The following is a 19,723-nucleotide window of genomic DNA, read 5'->3' on the forward strand; positions in this document are numbered from 1 at the left end:
AATTGAGCAGAGCCGGAATCCCGTTTGTCATCAAGGCCTTGGGGCCCCTTTGGGCACAGCAACGCTGGGTTGATCATTGCAGCACTTAAATGGAGTGCTCTGCCTCTCTCCTTGTTTATTTTTCCTACTATCTCGTATTCATCTAATAGGCAAAATATTTAGCTGACAGCCCCATTTGGTGGGAGAGTTATGAGAGCGCTGCCAACCAGCCCATTCCTCTATCCCTGTGGAGGGAGAGAGGGCCAGCTATCCAAACTGCCTGAGTCTTAATCTGTCCCTCTGTCTCAGCGCCACAGGAAACCACCATTTGGTAAATCATCTGGAACCACATTAAGACTGATTCACTAATTACACTCTGGGACATCTTTCGTCAGCTCGCAAAAATGCCATTTCTTGCACAAAGGATTCGGTGATGGGGACTGAAAACTGAACAGGCAGATGTAAATGGAAGGAAAACTAAACACATCAAGGACAACATCACAAAATATAGTCTTAAGAGGATACCTGGACTGAATTTGTAAGGAATGCATAGAGCATGGAGCGTTACCAGAAAAGGGAAGATTATATTCTAGCGTCTAAAAGAATGAGCAGCTGATAAGGTTATGCTTTCAACACAGCTGCCACTGAAATGGGGAGTTGACAAGGTGGTATTCGTGCCATGTCAAGCTCTCACGACTGAAAGGAGGAACTAGCTCCAAAAGAGAGAGCGAGAAGCCTGTGATTAAGAAAACAGATTCGCTAATTACGCTTTCAAACGTGGTAATTTGCTGAGGATAAAGTATCTATCAGAGGTAGTCAGGAGCGCTGCACTTTGAAAGGAAACACAGACCGACCCTTTGACCCCACCCCCTCTACCCTCTTCCTGTAGGCAGACATGTTGATTCCAGATGTGGTGGTCTAACCGCTGCGCCCCCCCGCCCACCCCGCCCCACCTCCTACTCCTCTCTCAGCCCTCCGACGCTCTACCGCCCGGTCCTGCTCTCGCAGGCCTTCTGTACAATCTGCAGGATCTCTCTCTGGCCTTGCAATCTGCTCTGTGATCACACCAACATGAGGCACGTGAAAACAAACTTAGAGACCTGAGCAGCTCTCCCTGCTGCTATCTGATCTGATCACAGCTACAAGAATTTATTTGCATAATGTTCAGACGAAGTTGCATGCACACAGATATCATTTCCTCCATGTGGCCAAAAGGCAACTGATATAAAGAGCTCCTTAACATTTCCAAAAACCTGTGATTATGTCATCACAGATGATTGCTCTCTATTCCAGACCCCTGATCATGATGTGATTATTAACAGAGGCCAGCTGGGTGGTATGAAATGCAAGTCTGAAACGGGCTGATAACAGTTGACCGATCATTAGACGTATTAAAGCCCCAGAGTACTAAACCTCCAACAACAAAATGTAGCACTATCTTCTGATGAGGGTCTGGCCTCAGTGGATGAGAGACAGTGACAATCAACGATAGCCAGCTTCTTATTTATCTCAGTATATATGGATCTAATCAGAGCATTAAAAAAAACAAAACGGACACACATAAAGCAGTGCTCACCCTTCCTCAGAGGGATCCGGTGAAGTCTGGTTTTGGCCTGTGTTGCTGATAAAATTTCTTATTTCGTTGAAATAAGAGTCCTCTTTGTCATCCAGTATGGCACTGCTACTGTCCAGTTCTGACTGTGGGGACGACATCGCAGTTCCTGCAAGAAAGAAAGAATATTTTGTTTCATTTGCATAACGCTCGGTCAACATTGCTTGCAAATTTCTTTTTTTTAATATAAAAATGAGATGATGCCATGAACTTCTTTTTGTTTTCACCCTTTACATATCTTGAGAATTCTTTAGATAGACATCTAGTCTCTTCAAATGGAATGGCAGTGCGACGTCTGTGTGTGCCAGCTGTGACGGTACAACAATCACATCACATTTGATAAATACTTGATATTTATACCTGGATTTTAAAAAGCCTCAGCGGCAACAGCTGAGGTTGTGACTCTGACGCAAGAAAATTTTGATTTTGTTTTCTTACACATGAATAACATTTCCGTCTTCCTTTTTTTTTCAGCGCATTCGTGGTTGGGAAATAAATTGTTTGACAGTGAAAAGTGAAAGCTTTGCTAATAATTGATTTTGCATTTGATAGATTGCACATTGTGCCTGATTAAATGGCAGCCTCCTCTGAGACCTGCTGCTGTCGGCTTCTGGCCAGGTGTCACCACTTGTTCTGCTGATTCATTCAGAGTGATGCAACCTATCAACCCTGTGAGTTGTGCTGCTGATGAAAGCAGATCATTCAAAAAAAAATATTTGTGCCGTTGCAGGGGTCGATGGCAGATTTATATAAATTAATTTCTCAGCTTCGAAGATTGTCTCCAATCATGAGTAAGTTATGTTTTTTACTACACTGCAGAGGGATTTATGAGTCTCAACGGTCGGCAAACCACCTCTCATTTTTGCTGGTAAAATATGGAAAAGGGGAAAAGTGCTTCAAAGAGGAAAAAACAATTTGCAATTGGATAATCTACATGAATCTCTCCTTACCTGACAAGTTACCATTCTCGTGCTTTTTGAGGTGACGGTCCAGGTTGGTCTGCTGACCGAAACAGCGGTCGCACAGGTGGCACTTGAAGGGCTTCTCCTTGTTGTGAATGTTGCGAATGTGACGCTGCAGGTTGGAGGAGATGCTGAAGGAGCGATCGCAGTATTTACACCTGCAGAAGATGTGGAACTGTTAAATCTCTAAATCACATAAACAGTAACACACAGACTGCTAATAGCAAATACAACTGCACTGTATAATGAATCAGAACCTGAGGTTTGTTCTGTGGGAAACACAATGTGATACATCATGCAGGACACACACATACACAATTATACAGACAGTCCCAGCAGTCCCACAGTCGCAGACATGATGGAGGAGCTTGTTTAAGGTGAAACAGCTCTGCCTCTTATCTCCAGCCAGCGCAATAAAATTGCATTCTTCTCTCACAAAATGAGCACGCAACAGATTTGGTTCGAGCCCTGCAAAATTAAGGGCTCTTGCCAAGTTTCTTCATGCAAAATTATACGAGAAGATTACATCTTTTCTTCGGGTGGAATTAGCTCGCTCGATTGGCTGTCCCTCAGGAACCCCCCGGTTATCTCCACAAAAAAATTACAATAAACAGCGGTGATCTTTAATGGCATGCCAGCGTGTAGAGTGCAGGCTATCAGGCTGGGGCAGTCGAGGCCGGCATCTGTCTTTCGCTCTCCCCTGTGGTCAACAGGCCTCCTCCGAACTTTGGGCCAACATTCCTCTACCTTAGTAACTACAAAGCTGAGGAGCTCCAGCCAGGGTGTATTCATTATCCAAATGTAGTAAATGTGCTAAATTAATTTCCGTGTGCTCACTGAACTGCTGAGGCATTGTTACTGTTACCTCTGCCTAAACAAAAGAAAGATGGAAAATCAGCTATGCTGATGTGGGGCGGGAGCTGGAAGTTTCCCAAACACAAAATAAAATTGCTAAGATTAGTGTTATTACCAAGAGTCCTCTAAAAAAAACCTTAATCTTCAGATAACCTTCTTTAGACGGCAAGAGAGCCTCACTTGTAGCCAAAGGCTTGCGGATCACTTTGAGGCTTGAAGAGAAATGACCACAGCTGCCACGTCTGGACATCTGCCCATTCTCCTCATCACCCCAATTTTCACCAAACTTCCTCCCTTCCTCTCCGCTCAGCTTCCCCAAAGCCCCCTCCTCTCACCCAGGCAACGACACCATTTTTCATCAGGCAAATTATTTAGCAGTAGGATAATTATTCCAGGCTTATGGCATAGGAAAACACACATAAACTCTGTTCTAACTGTAGACCAGTAATCCCTGGGAAAACTTCCACATGCTGTTAACAAATGAGCTGCGTCTGTCTTTACTCCCTGTGTGAAAGTGTGTGTTTGGGCTTTCGCTTGCTTTTCTGTGGAGAGAAAAAGCAATGCTTCATAAGCATGTTGATGTGCTATTGTGCAAATCTAATTCTTGACATGACAATAGTGCACCGATATAATTTCGTGCAGTGTTGAGAGAGTGATGAGAATAGATGGAGGGGTGCTGGCAGAAGGAGAAGAAAGGGAGTGATACACAGCCAACGTGCTTTGGCTGGAACGTTTTATCTTTTGTAACAACCCAGCAAAACAAAGCAAAACTGAATCTCCATAACATCCAGCAAACACACACACAGACACACCAACACACACAGCTCCAAGAGGAAGACTTGTAGGGATAGAGTTACCTGTATGGTTGCTCTCCTGTGTGAGTCCTGAGGTGGCGAGTCAGGTTGGCAGAGCGAGGGAATATTTTTCCACAGTATCTATAAAAAACACAAGAGAGGTGTTCCAAAAGATGGATTCTTTCTGCAACTTGTTCTCACAAAAACAAAGCCAGATAAAAAAGTACAAATACCTAATCTTAAAACAATTTGCCTGAGAGGAATGTTCGTTTATGGCCCATATTAAAAGTTACACACGATGCGGTACGTGCCAAACCATAGTTGCCATAGTTACCTGCACGTGTAGCGCTCCTTGCCCTTTCGCAGCAGCGTCTCTGGAAGTGCAGACGGTGGGGCTCTGAAGTCAAACATGGAGGGAACAGAGCGCAGCAGGTCACTAGACTCTGGCTTCAAGGAGCTGAACGTCTCCAATTTCTCTGCCATGTTCTCGATAGCCGTCATCTGTTGTGACAGGACACAGGAAGGATGGATTGAGAAGTTAATTTTTTTACTTTTTTGGGTGTCTGTTTGCAGGATTTGCCAAAATACAAGAGGCAAAACCAAAGAGCCAATTTAATAGATAAGTTCAATATACCTGGCAAGGCAAGTTTATTTGTAGAGCACAATTTGTACACAAGGCAATTCAAAGGGCCCTGAGTACCTGCATGGGCAAAGGTCATACAGCCTTAAAAAAGTACAGAAGTGAAATATAATATGATATAATATTTACTGTATCTTTGATTGTAATCAAATGCTTCTGACTAAAGATGGCCACATCAGTTATTTCTAACTGTTAGGTTTACATCTCATTTGACAGACGCAGGCACCATAATTGTTGAAAAGAATAAAAAAATATATTGAGTGAATTCTTCATCAAAGATTTGTGCATCAGAAGGTGAAATTGCTGATACGTTGAATGAGAAGGACATCTGACATTGATATAAAACCTTGTCATAACACACGCACATAAAAAGTTAACTTTCCATTCATAGTTAAATCAGCCAAGTCTTGTTCTTTAACAATTAATTGTACAGTATGCATGCTAAAAAACACACATACATACATACACACACACACATCAGTTTAAAGACTGCAGCCAATCTACTAATGAAACCGAACATTTACTTTCATCAGATACTCTCCAAGGAGATATGTGTGATTGTGTGTGTATGCACATGAACAAGAACCTATGAGCAGCCTGGTGGTCATAGATGATTAACTGCCTTCAGTGTGTGTAAAAGGGAAAATATATGTATGTGTGTGAAAGAGAAGAATGCATTTGCAATGCATTTTTATGTGTGGGAGAGCATGTGTGTCCACAAGGTGTGTGCTCATTGGCACATGTGCTTTGTGTGAGCGCGATTGTACGAGCTCAGTGTGTATCTGTGTGTCGTCAGATACGTGTGCGTGAGCGTGTGTGTGTTTGTACGTGTGTGTGGCAGTGGAGTGATTCATGTCCACTGCTGGGCTGTAAACCATTCTGTGCACAATGCGGGCAGACAGCACATTCGTCAATATGAAAGATGTTGACATTACTGATCAAGGGCCAGACACGGGTAATAATGATATCGTTGTGCTGAGAGGGGCGGGATGGGGGAGGAGAGGGGGCTGGAAGGCGAGTGAAGGGAGAACTAGAGGGAGGAGGAGAGGGAGGGAGGGGCGGGGGTCTCTGTAGGCCGCAGGGCCCGTCAGCCCATCCCACACACACACACACACACACACATGCGCACACAGCCACAGACACACACACAAACACACGCAAGTTTCCTTTTTCTCTTTTTTAAAAGGGCCACACAAATTTGCATTGAATTTTCAGCCTGCTTCTTCTTCTTATTTCAATAAGGCAACAAATCAATGGTGATTCGGTTCCTCCACCAGAGCCCTGCTCCGACTCTGACATTTCATCTCCTGCTTTCACCCCCTGTCACTCTCAGGCTCCACGCCAAGATCGAGGAGACTGGGGGACAAGAAGCAGATGAGGAGAATTGGAGAAGAACAGTGTGATGAAGGACTAGATGATGGGGGATAAGAATAAGAGGGGAGAGAGAGAAAAGAGAAAAGGGAGATAAGAGAGAAAGATACTGATAAAAGAGCAAGCAAACAAGACAGAAAGAAAGAAAGAGCGAGCAGGGTCTGAAGAGAAATGGACGGAGGAAGGCTGATGGATGGTGGTGGAGTCCGGTGTTGGGTGCAGCTGATTAGGAGTGACGGCTGAGTGTAAAGTTCCTGCCGCAGCCGTCGACATTCCCACTGAGGGAGGATGTGGAGTGTCAGGTCTGTTTGATTATGAATATGCCATCGTTACACACCGTGAATCAAAGCGTGACACAGAGAGAGCAAGAGAAAGCCAAGGAGTGAGAAAAAGAAGGAGGGGAATAAACTGAAAGGTAGACAAGGGGGTTGTGATGAAGAGGGAGGAGAAATACTTTCATATTTCTTTCGAATGTGCACTGTGTATTTCATTGCGCTCTTTTGAGACACTGGAGCGAACACTCAGTGTGTCTGCCTTGCTCATTGAGAATCCATAACTCTTAGGAACATTAGGGCCCCTAAAGCTGTCGGCAGTGCTGAGCCTCTTTGATAAGACATTTTTAGAACTGAGCATGACTCCATCCTGGCTCCATCTACTGGAGAATTCTGATCCAAGCTCAGCCTACTCATGCTGCTTTAAGAATTTCTTCTGTTTAGGTTAAAGACATAAGCCTTGTTACGAAAATACATGTGGTGGAATGAATAAAACTGTCTTGGTATATTAGGTGCTTGTTACTGTTACTGTTACTGTTACTGTTACTGTTACTGTTACGGTTACTACTTATGCGATTTACCAACGTAAAAGTAAGTAAGTTCTTCCTGAGGCATATCGACTTTGAGCATGATATAAAACTATAACTCACATGACATATGCTTCAGCCATTGTTGAATGTGAACTAGCATGTTGCATTTTGTTTGCCTAAATGTTCCAAACTAAACTGAAAGTGACTTAGCAGCTTCTCTAACATGCTATGTTCGCAATCATGCTGTTAATGATTCACAAATCCTCTCCAGTGGATTACACTAGTAAACATCGGTCTGCCAAAGATTACGCTCAGAAAACTTTCAGCCCTTTAACTGTTTTATGGACGGGGATTCAGGTTCGTAAGGCCTCTGTTTGACAGACTGGTGTGTGAAATGTTACACGGAATAGACAAGAGAATAAATGCCTCCACAATCTGATCCAAAACTGGTTTTAGAGCAGATTTTTCTTCATGGTTTTATAGACCAATATCTCCTCTGTGTGGGACATCTACCCCCCAGACCCACCCACACACATTCAACATTCAAACACACACATGCGTATCTTGTGAAACCCCCTGTCCGTCCCCGTGGGCAATGCACATGCATCTGTAAACGTGCTTGTTGCTGTAGCGTCGCTCTGGGACCAGCAGTTGATTGGCTATCTTCAGATGTCAGTGATGCTGTTAGAACCTTAATTAGCGAGATGCATTCTCAATTGTTGATCTTTATCGGGAACCAGATGTTTGGAGGGAGGGCCTAACCTCTCGCTCCTCGTTCTCTGGAGTCCCAGAGAGACTGTTACCCTTTTGCTGAAGTAAAGCAGCCCCCCCCCACCCCGCTTTGAAAAAGCCCTACTTCATTTTCAAAATAAGCAAATATACTCAGAGCAATTGCATGGCGAGGGTGTAGCTCAGCTGGAAATTCCCACTTAAACCCTTTTATGTTAATCAGACCATATGTAAAGATATAAACAAATCAAAAATGCCAGCCATTACATGTAATGCAACATGATGTACAGTACAAAATAAATATAGAAATGAAGTTTCCTTATATTGATATGTGAGGGAAATGTTCCTGAGACCAGCCGTCAGTGCATGATGGTGACAGGCTAAAGGCATGCGATCGCTGAGTGAGGTCAGCTGTAAACGGTTACGCAGCCCATGCATTAATTATGGGATGGCGTCTTTTGGTAGAGGTACAGATCTGTAGGTTAAAGAGGAACTTACCCAAGTTCTCTGATCTGGCAAACGAAACTGAGGGGCGGGAGAGAGGGAAAAGAGAGGCAGTCAGAACCAAGAAAGTGGTGCATGAATCAACACATGTGGGTACAGAGGGGAATCATGGGTCTAAATGTGCAATGAGCTGCCTATCTGCTGAATTAGAGCACTGGAATTATGGAAGACTCTAATAGTTTCCAACACTTCCTTGTGTTTAATAAACTCATTATATAGGAGGCTACAGACACAATCCCTGTATGAAATCTAAACCAGTACTGCCGAGCAGTAAAATTTCCTGCCAGGAAATAAAGCTGAATCACTAAAGGTTTTGAAATGAAGTTCCAGTCGCCTCAGCTTTAAAACCTTTTTTTTATATATATATTGCTCAAGAGTGAGTCAGGTGACTGAAAACGAACCCCCTCAAAAGTATACAGATGGGCCTCTTGCCTGGTCTGGCTAGGACCTATGCAGGTCTGGTATTTGTGGGAATGATTTGTGTGTCCAGACATCATAAAGTCATAAAGATGGCCTAAGCACTCTGTTAGTGTTTCTACTGATAGGACACCTCATTAAGGCGTGTGGGACGACCATGTGGCTGCTGCAGGCTGGGCCCATGCAACAGTCTGGACAAGGGACATAAATCAGACAAATGAAACAGCCTGTAAAAACCAGACCTGAATCGGCCTGAAAAGAAGAGGAAAAAAAAATCATATGCCTGAGAAAGTGGAGTTTTCACTTTCCGACGGACCGTTCTCACCCGCAGGGGAAGATTGAACAAATGAACGTCAAAGCAACATGTCACTGACACACACACAGTTCCACACACGACCGGCGTGCATATACAGACACACAAGCATAGTCTGGAACCTCACACTGGAAATACTGGCACAGAACACCCAGGGGCAGAAATCATTGCTTTAAGAGCATATCATTTTTTATACAGTAATCAAAGACACATTACGGGAAGATGTGTCACAATGTGCACTTTCTTTCTGCCACATCTGTTTCAGATAGCCAACAATGGGCTTAACAGGCAGTAGCCTGTATTAGGCCGGGGCCACATACTAATCCTCACTGATCCAGTTTGGCCAGACTGGGACACCCGTTGTGAAAAAGAACTCCTTATAGAAAGAAGCATAATATTCACTAACTGGTTTTACACCATTCTGCTGTCACATCTGTATGCATAGGAAGCTAACAGAGAACATGTAACACGTGATAGTGTCATTGTTACAGAGTCATAATTAATTAAATAGATAAGACCAATAACTGCCAATGCTTCAACAAATTAAGGTTAAAAGTAATTATTTAAATAACAGTTCCCACAAGTGCATTGATCAGAACCTACCTGTGGATGGAAGAGGAAGCCTGGAGTTGGCCGCATGCACTTTTCTTTCAGCATCTCAAACGGATCGCTCATTCTCCTCTTCTCAACCCTGCTAATGGTAGATTTCTATCAGCTCTTAACGCATGCTCAGTAGCAAATATGATAACAATTCTATTCAGCTTTACAAAAGAAATGACAACTAGGAAATGCATGACTTCAAGATAAATTTTGCAAGCAGAAGAAACCATATGTTTGATTTTCATTTTGAAAATATGTAACATTGGTTTTAGTATATTATACTGTTTCCACATTGTGTAAAGTTTAAGTGGTAATTTGAGTCAAGGCTAAGTGAGACACTGGGAATAACAATACCTGTAGATGGGGTCCATGAAGAAAGGAGTGGGTCTGGCATGCTGTAAGGAAGTATCTGCTTTTGGAATCTCCATCACTCCCTTCTCGTCTTCGTAACCCAGGTTCTTCTTGGTCTGCTCCTCTTTTGGATTACGTCCACGGCCCCTGGGCCCCAAACTCAGATCTAGGGGTTGATCCTGACCCATCGGATGTGAGACTTCTGGTTTGGAGGGAGCAAATGTGGCTAACTTTTCCTCCTTTCGTTTGGTAGTGAGGTCAAACGGTGACTCAGATGACTTGCCTTGGGCCTTCTTGCAGTCATCCGCTGGCGACTGTGGCTCACTCTTTAGGCCTGCAGATCTGAGGTCTCTGTCTGGGAAGGGGTAAACTGGTGGAGAGAAAGCTGGGAAGAAAGGCAGTGGGAACATAGAGGGATAGGGCAGAGACCCAACCTTCTTTTCCTGCAAGCCAACTAGCCCAGTTGAGCCAAAATACTTCTCAGCAATGGAGGCAATGGCCTTAATAGAGTCATTCACAGCCCCTGTAACAGCTGTGTGCTCGTCCAGTGAGGATGGGATGAGGGAAGGGCCGGCAAAGTCTTTAGCAGCACTGCTGCCCATCAAGCTGGGGCTCTGGGAGCCCACTTCACTAGCCTTTCTCTTGGAACCTTTGCCATTCTCTCGAGCAGCCCCCCTCTCCCTCTCACTGTCCATGTCGCTCTCAAGCTCAGAGCCTGATGTGCTCTCCAGATCACTACCGCTGGGGGTGCTGACATCGTCCAGGTCACTGCTTTCAGACTGGTCACTCTGCTTGTTCTGCTGCTTGGTAGAGGATGACGAACCTTGGTTGTGGAGCTCTGAGTCTGCAATCTCATTTCCGAGGGAACTGCCATCTTTACAGAGAGCTTTGAGCAACTCTCGAGACTCCAGAGCACCGGGGCTTGGAGGCAGCAGAGGACTCTTACTCAGCTCTGCACCGATCCCTGCAACAGGTGCGTGAGCTGGCTGCCTGACAGGAGAGGTGGTGGCAGGAATGAGCGGTGGCCGGTGATAGAGCCCAGAAGGAAACAGACCAGGGAAGCTGAAAGGAAACGCAGGGGCAGCAGGGAAGGTAAGCCCACTATGGTGGCGACTTGCTCCAAAATAATCAGCCAGTCCAGCGCTGCTGTGACCCATCGCAAGAGCCGTTTTGTCCAAGCCAGGGGTGCCAGGGAGTGGCATACCCTGGGCAAACAGTCCCCCTGCTGTGAAATGATTCTTCCCTTCACAGAAGCGCCGATGCTTATTGAGGGATGAGGTGGTGCTGAACATTTGCCCACAGTCCTTGCACTTGATCTGTGTGCGGCAGTCAGCGTGCATGCGTTTGTGGCGGCAGAGATTAGAGAACTGGGTGTAGGACTTGTGGCATACCTCACCTGCAGGGACATGGAGACAGATGTAGAACATGTCAGTATCCAAGACACACTCTCTCACCCACACATACTTTCAGAGAAAAATTACATTCAAACATGACATTGCATAACATGACATCAAGGGAGGAGGAAATACAGAATGAGTGATAATGCTCATGTTCCCATCAATACTCTCACAATAGTTTTCCAGCTGAATAAAAATGGAGAGGTGTGTCCAGATCCTGGCATTGTAAGGGATTGTCTTTGGTTGATGGTGTGAGTCACTTGCTGCCACTCATCACCTGCACATCAAACCAGATTCCCAGGCATCTCCAGCACCATTGTCCTCCCAGGGACGCTCCCAAGGAGTCCATAAACAATCACACACAGATACTCATATGGCTCATGCAGGCACATTCGCAAAATATTCACACAACAAAAGAATTTAAATCGCACACACACACACACTCTCTTTCACACTCACACACACACACACATGCACACCTAAAGATACACACAAACACACATTCTCAGCCGCATGCAGTACAATGGCTCTATTTTAAGTTTGTGAAGGAAGTGGAGTTGAATGAATCCTATCCTGCAGTCCGGTTCCCAGGGACAGGTCTCACGTCCTCTGCTGCCTCTCTTCCCTCTTCCCCTCCGGGCCTCTCAAGCCGACCCTGCAGCCCCCTAACCTTGTCCCCATAGCTGGGGCCATGTCATCCTGCGCTAAGTGACCTTCCCACAGCCAGGCCCTGTGTGCTGGTCTGTCACTCTGTCTGGCACTGGTAGATGTACAGTCACAACACCCCCACCACCCCCTTCTGATTATATCTATTGTTATTACTATTATGTCAACCTTATTTACCACCTATGGATGATTTTTGAAGAGTTATAATAGATTAGCTCATGTTTTTTTTTTCTTTCCTTTTTATTTTAGAAATTCTTGTAAAAATCACGAATGCCATTCACAAGGAAGATGTCTCCTACTTGTTTCCTCCCACACCATAGGGCTCTTGTAGATCCATTTTTGCTACTGGTTCAATTAGGCTTTGATTACTCAAGTTAAGGAGAGCAGTTAGAAGCATCTCTGGATGATTGATTTAGCTCACATTGTTGTTAGATGTTAAAGAAAAACGAGGATCAGGAAGTGGTTGGGCTCACACTGTGATTACACTTCTGCATACTTTGGATGCCTTCCAGGCACAAGGTGCACAACGGGCAATTCATAAAGATGCAAAGGTTGAGAAAGAAAATGTATTTGGGAAACAGATTTGAATGTACAGCTCTGATTAGGAAAAGCTTGAGCCAAGAGTGAATGTAATCTTATAAAAAAGTCAATTCTAATGAGTAAACAGACAGTGATAGAAAACATGTGGAAAGACATGGGATGCGTCTGATTCCTTATATTTTTCTATCTGATACATCTTCTTTGTTTGAAAGCTGTTCATTTATCTTACAACACAAGTTCATGCATGTTGAAAAGTGTGTATGAATAATGTATATTTCAACTGTTTAAAAATTTTCAAACTAAGCTTGTGCAGCAGACATGTACAGTGAGGTAGGCAGTTCTGTATGTCCCCTCGAAAACCCGACATCCTAGCTGCTTCTATAGATCTCTCTTTGTGTGTATTTTTACAAGTATGGCTCCAGGGAAAGCACAAGAAAAAATCTTTCACCGTAAGTCGTATCATATTGTCATTTATAGATTAACAACACGCATGCTTTACACACTGTGCGTGGGATCCGATCCACGACACGCATGTATTCATCAGCTCCTAATAAACTGAAACAAAATCTCATAAACACATCTCAGAAAGAAGAACGGTGAATGGTGAGTTGAGTGCTTCCTTCTCGTACACGAGTGTTAAGACACACATCCTTGACACATTGCGTGCACTAAGATACAAACAGAAACCCGTGTGCATACAGTACTACTGTCCAAAACAAGTACGTGTCCTTCAAGAGCAGTCACTCAAACAAACACTTCACACAAACACACATGATCTTGCCCAGGCAGCCGTCATGTTTGAGGTTGCTTTTTTTTTTTCTTTTAACACAGCCATTAGTTGTCTTTAAACCTGCATATTTTCTGCTGATTACAGCAAATGGACTATTCACAGGGCCTTACATGTGGTTGCTATTTGTGAGGAATGGTGAAGCGGTAGAGGCAGAGAGGTAGAGAGTGGGGAATATGAGGTCTTCGGTGGAGATGCAGTCATTCCTGCTTGTGCATGTATATAAATGTGTGTGTGTGCTCGCGCATGTGTGTGTATTTAGCATGTGGACAGGTTTGTGTTAGCCCACATGTGTGTTAAAGAGGGGGAAAAAGGGGAAAGAGAGAAGGGGCAAAGGGTAAAGATCATAACGCTTTAGGGGAGGGGGATCAGATCTCTTGTGTGAGGTGGAGAATGTGTGAAAGGTCATAATGTGTTTGGGTCTTGCTGGAGTTGGTGTCTACGGACAAAGAGTGTGAGCTTAACTGGCAAAGCAACTGTGAAAGAAAAGGTAGATAGCTGTAGAGTCACTTTGACAGGCAACATGTTGACAACAACAGCGCTTGCCTTCAAAGAAAAGGAATTGCCACTCTAATCATAGATATAATTTCAGTGTAAATCCTGAACAGAACATGAGAAAGAGCTGAAGAAAAATTAAGCATATCTCTGAAAAATCAGCAGTTTTTCTTACACAGGCAATTCAAAGCATGTTGTTATTGTTATTATTATAATGTACTGAGGAGACTTACATAGGTAGGGTCTTAGTGACTTACACATGAAGGGCTTGACACTGCTGTGGATGTGCTTATGTTGCTTGAGGCCTGAAGACGTTGCGAACGTCTTGCCACAGTCAGAGCAGGCATGGGCACGTGCCCCGACGTGCTGCGAGCGAATGTGCCTCTGTAGGTTACTGGGGTCTGTGAACACCTGCTGGGGAAAGGAACCACACAGATGCACAGGACAGTGTTACTATCTGCTTCTACAAATCTGCAATAAAAACAACAGGCAAGCAAAAAAAAAAAAAAAGCTCATTTGTTAAATGAACCCTACAAAAGTCATCACGTTACCTTTGAGCAGTTTTCACATTCGTAGTGCTTGCCACTGTCATGCGACATCTGATGTCGGATCAAGTTTGATTTCCAGTTGAAGGCCTTGGGACACTGATCACACTTATATTCCCTCTCCTCGGAGTGGGACAGAGTGTGGGCCTCCAGACTGAAAAGAGAAAACAACAATAAGGACTTATCAGGTCAAATAGGAATTGCTTTTGCATGTTATGGCAGATCTCTTTATGCATCTGAAGAAGTTCACAGGAAACTCTTCACAGGTGAACCATTTGATTCAACGTCTGCTTTGCACTCACCTCTGGACATCAGGGAAGACCTGGTCACACTCCTTACACTCGTGTAGGCCATGAGACATGTGGAGCGGTCGCAAGTCTTGAGGTTCTTGAGGCTTTAGGTCACTGTCCCCTCCTATATACATGAGAAAAATGCACAATACACATCAAGAAGACTGCTTTGCATGTCACATGGCTGCCTCATCCCTGGTTAAAGTTTTACTGGGGGCCTTTGTTGCATATCAGACCTCATTCTTTCTCCATTAATTACCTGTCAGTTTCTAGACTGTATGCTGTCAAACATAAGTCAAAATGTCAACATATTGAGGTATGTTTTCAGCTGCCTCTTCCATACATTAGATCATACTTTCATTGCTGCAGGCACTGAACCCTCACATTACATTGCACATCTTGTTACTGCGCGTAATATTTTGAGTATAAAGACTGAATATGTTCTTCTACACCTACTATTGCGCAGCTGTGGTCCTTTTGGCTCAAATGCCTCATGTAAAAACAAGAATCCCGCATTACTCTGGATTTTTATTTTTCATCTTCCATTCTCAGCTTGCATGAGGTGAAAACCATTTCATGCCAATTTGTAGACACATGCGTCTACAGTTCATTACTCTACGTCCTCAGTTTCAGCAGCTTACTGTATATGAATCATTCACCTTCCTCAGCCACTCATCCCTCTGGTCACTCTTCACTACCCAGTATTTAGAGTGGCATAACACAGGCACAGCTATTTAGAAATATAAGTCGAACCTGGGTTAAGGAAGGAAGAAGGGGGCATCCCGCATGGCTGCTTCTGGTGGTCCAGCAGCTGGTTGCGGGACTCAAAGTGCTGGTCACAATCCTCACAGCGGTACTGCCTCTCCTCTGCACGGCGAAAGGGAGAAAAAATTAGCATACGGTCTTATTTAGGTATAAGGTGTATGTGTTGTTATGTCTTTAAAATGAACAAAAGTGTGCATTTGTGTGTGTCTTTGGTGCAGACCGTGAATATCAGGAGCCATGGTGTCACATGAATAGTCTTCAGCCTTCATGAAAAGTAGCAGCTCTTCACCTGGAAAAATCTCTCTGGTGACTTTGTAGAAGATCTGCAAAACAGAACATTTTTCATTGGTTTCAAGCTTGCATTTCCCTGACAAAGTTCACGCGAACCGGAGCATAGCGACAGAAAACTTTTGCGTAAATCAGCACATAATTAAGATGCTACAGCTGTTTTTGTTTTGACAGTATTTTTTCTCTCTCTTTCTCACAGGACACATCAATACCAAATTTCTCCATCAGCAAGAGGTCCCTCAGGGTAGCTCTTGGTACTCATACTACAAATATACAAATATACATATAAACACTCGAATCACCTCACTTGTGTACCTGATTGTAATGCCACCACAGCCGCCGCAAAGGGCAGACATATACATGAAAATACACACACTCATTAACCTGTAATTAATCATCATATAAGACATCCATCTTCAAGTACACGAATGGAAGTACAAACAAGCATCCTGCAGAATAAATACACGGTCTCATAAATACACACAGTAAAGATTATAGCGGGCAGGAAGTGGTAAATGAATGTGTGGAGAGCAAGTTCACTAATTCGACAGCAAGGAAAACAAGCACGTCGTTTAAAAAAAAAGAAAAAAAAGAAGCATTTCAGTCATGGAAGAAACTTTCAGAGGTGAAGTAAAACCGTACGTTTTCAGTACGTGTTCTTCAGTGCATCCATTTCATGGACTTAAGATATGCATTACAAAGCATGCTAAGCAGGTGAACGTGTATTTGGAGGGGGGGGGGGGTGTCACAATAAAGAATCAGCTGAGAGACCCTGTGACTGAGAAGCTTCCCATGGATACACAATAGCCTTTCTTTGTGAAACAATGACACATGGGGTTATTTTGGAATGCTTTGGACATTTTACATATCAACTTCCTTTGCTGTGTCAACATGACAATAACGACAGAGGAATTTATTAGAAATGCAATTGGAGGGTGGGGGGTTGATTCGGGGAAGTCATGGATCACAGGTAGACCACTCATAAATTCCAGAATAAAGATACTATAACACCAGAGCCACAGTGGCTCCACAGACGCTTATGATAAGTATCTTGGCCAAATAAAGATCATGAGGTATTCTGTAGACTGTTCTATAACTGCACTTTTCATTGTTCTTACTTCTGGCCTCTGACTAGATAAGACCGTATTGTGTTATTGGAGTAAAGGGGGCTCAAGTCAGTCTGACCAAGGCAGAGCTCTTACGTGCCATTAACTGAGAGAGTGAATGGTACAAGGTAATTGGTGTTTTGGGTGGCATGAAAGTATCATTTATATTCAGGCAGTTGAAAAATGTTGGCTGTCAAGAAAATCAGTGGGAGGGTAATGCGCATTTCAAGTCTAAGTCCTATTAAAGCCTAAACCAGAGCAACTTCATATCAACCACCACATTTTCAAAACATTTTATAGCACTTGAGGACTTCTTTCATTTGTTTCTGTAGAGGGTCCGCACAGAAAAGTTGGCAAACCCCTTTGCTGATTTGTCAAAGAAGAATTACAGTCCCGGGGAGCAACAGAGCCGAACCCCATTGTTTCAGCAGAAGAATTAAGGGAACTGAACTTTAAGGGTCCTCAATCCCTGACTTTTTTTTTCTTTAAACTTTAACTCCTGTCTATACCACAAACACACCAGCGTGTGGACACGACGTGTTGATCAGAGAGCGTACATGCTCATACGGGCGAACACAGAGGCATTCGCAGGCCATCACCCCTGGGAGGTCATAAAAATATTGTGATTAAGAAACAATCAGACGGCAGCTCAATCAGACATGTTAGTCTGCAGAGATTCCGCTCGGAGAGATTGATACTGAGACTGAGGAGGGAGGCTGTTTGGAGAGCTACCAGGGTGAGAAGCACGGCCTCAGAACATAAAAATTAGCGGACGTCAAAACCACTTTGTTCATAGAAACAAATGCAAACGTCCATGGTAAAATGCCACAATAATAGTAGTTATATCAGTAAGAAACACATAGTGAGGGGAAACTTGAATCATCCTTTCAAAGCAGCAGCAAACAACAATCAACAGCAGAATATTCTCTCTCTGAGTTTTTCCTCTTTCTTTTAGGTATCGACCCCTTTTACACAAAAAGATGCATTTTGTGGTATTTCAAGTGCACACGAGTAAGCAAAAAAAGGTAATGACTAACAAGAGGGGAACCCCCCCCTGTAGTTCCACCCTTTCCCTGAGGGCTGCCATAGATAAACAGGGAAAACATACATACGTAAAAACAAACAGGCAGCTACCCACTCCAGAGCATGAAGCACAGCCTTTGATTCTTCAGGTCATCTTTAGCATGTCACGGACACTCTGACAAAAACACATAATCCGCCACACATTCACTGTAAACAGCGACAGTGGCTTAAAACAATTCTGGAGTCAAGTTAGCCAGGGCGTCTGAGGTCACACGTTAAAGACCTGCTGCCTCAGCATGAGGGACATTTTTCCCTGACAACACAGATGAAATGGCTGCAGATCATCCATCACCGTGGAGGAGTGTTTTTTAACTATGTTTTCACCTTAAAGATAAAAAGGTTTAGGGCCAAAGTATATAGTAAAGAATCTGCTCAGTGATTATTTTCTTTATATACATTTTCATTTGGTCCATGTATGTTAGTTTCTAAAGTCACTACTTATCATTCTTTTCTCACACGCTCACTGTCAAAGGTTACGACCATAACAGGATCAGGGGCAATAATCGGACAACTTGTTACCTTGACACCATTAGTCATTAGCAAAGTAAACACAGTCACATTTTCCCGAGGCACACCCTGTTGGCCGATTCCGCGCTCACACAGAGCTCATTCCACAGGTATGCCATTCACTTACAACGTTTTCTCCTGGCCACATATTGTGTGCTTGTACTTACTTGCTCAACTGTTGCATTATGTGTCCACATGTGTTTCGACCTCCCTGTAGCTATCAGGGTCATGCTACAAAAACGGTATATTTGGCAGTCATCATTACTTGGCTTCTAAACAAAACGATTACGTGACTTAGATAGCAATAAAGAGCGAGAGCAAACAATGTGCAACTAGTTCCAGGTAATTGGGTGGATGTGTAAGGAAGCCAGCATGACTCTCTTCATGTAAGATTGAGCCAGCTGTGGGAGCATGGCCTTATAAAAGACAGAGAAGAAGAAGAAAAAAAAAACACAGACAAAAAAAGCAACGAAGCAAAGAAACGTCCAATCCATTAATTAGGTCTTTTTATGCTCTAAAGTTGTACGAACTGAGTAGATTTAAAAATGGAGGTGACATTAGTTTTTTTTTTTTCTATCTGTCCCTTCTCTAGTTTAAATACATTTGATCCCTTCTTACAATAAATCCTTGTGAATTCTTTACAACTGAATGCGCTTCAAACTGTTATCTCTGTGAGTTACAATCACCTCCACTACGCTTACTTGGTGAATAGCTATCAGTGTTTAGCTAACATGCCCCCGAGCCACTTCACCCTACTCAATACTGAGTGAGAATCAATAGAGCGGATGAGATTAACACTCATATCCTTCTGTACTATCTTATGAAAGGCTCTACGGGGCCTCATTGGATGATGTTAATTACACTTTTAATCAATTTTCCATTCAATTGAGTCAGTAGCGTGAGGAGAGCAGTGGAGGGTTTTTAAGCACTAATTGCCCTAATTATCTTAACAACAAAACGGGCGGATAGTGAAGGGACCTATGCAAGAGCACTCAGACCGTGTTGTTTTGTGCAACTGGAAAGTTTGAGTATTGCGCAAGAGATGATCAAAAGCTAATATTTAACATACGTAAAAAAAACGGTTGCTAATGTCAGTTGAAAGATTAAGCTGTTAGAAAGGAAATACTCAGTGATCGTTGTAGGAGGCTTGAATTAAAGGTGAAATAAGATATAAATAATATATTTGATTGTCTTAACGGACCGGCTCTTATTTGTGCAGTAGCGTCAGCTGGAGCACGTTGGAGTGTGACTCACAAACTGCGACACCTGCCATCTCCTTCCTCCGTGGTCTTTCCTGTAGCTTTCCACTTAGCAGGGTCACATAT

General features: G+C 43.5%; 1 protein-coding gene across 13 annotated transcripts in view; it reads right to left on the reverse strand.

Annotated features, from left to right (window-relative positions):
* mecom (MDS1 and EVI1 complex locus) overlaps nt 1-19,723 on the reverse strand; it is a 129,331-nt gene that overhangs the window by 2,802 nt on the left and 106,806 nt on the right. For 2 of the 13 annotated variants that reach the window (XM_075473675.1, XM_075473688.1), the window contains 12 exons: nt 15,635-15,737; nt 15,403-15,516; nt 14,662-14,773; nt 14,366-14,513; nt 14,048-14,228; nt 9,933-11,325; nt 9,582-9,672; nt 8,243-8,269; nt 4,537-4,703; nt 4,266-4,343; nt 2,542-2,711; nt 1,556-1,700 (listed from right to left, as the gene is read on the reverse strand). In XM_075473675.1, coding sequence (XP_075329790.1) covers nt 1,556-1,700; nt 2,542-2,711; nt 4,266-4,343; nt 4,537-4,703; nt 8,243-8,269; nt 9,582-9,672; nt 9,933-11,325; nt 14,048-14,228; nt 14,366-14,513; nt 14,662-14,773; nt 15,403-15,516; nt 15,635-15,737 — 2,729 coding nt within the window. The remainder of the gene's footprint in view (nt 1-1,555; nt 1,701-2,541; nt 2,712-4,265; nt 4,344-4,536; nt 4,704-8,242; nt 8,270-9,581; nt 9,673-9,932; nt 11,326-14,047; nt 14,229-14,365; nt 14,514-14,661; nt 14,774-15,402; nt 15,517-15,634; nt 15,738-19,723) is intronic. The other 11 variants (XM_075473682.1, XM_075473681.1, XM_075473677.1 and 8 more) reach the window with 11 other exon arrangements.

Source organism: Odontesthes bonariensis, chromosome 9 (genome assembly GCF_027942865.1).
Source record: "Odontesthes bonariensis isolate fOdoBon6 chromosome 9, fOdoBon6.hap1, whole genome shotgun sequence".
NCBI classification, from domain to species: Eukaryota; Metazoa; Chordata; class Actinopteri; order Atheriniformes; family Atherinopsidae; genus Odontesthes; species Odontesthes bonariensis.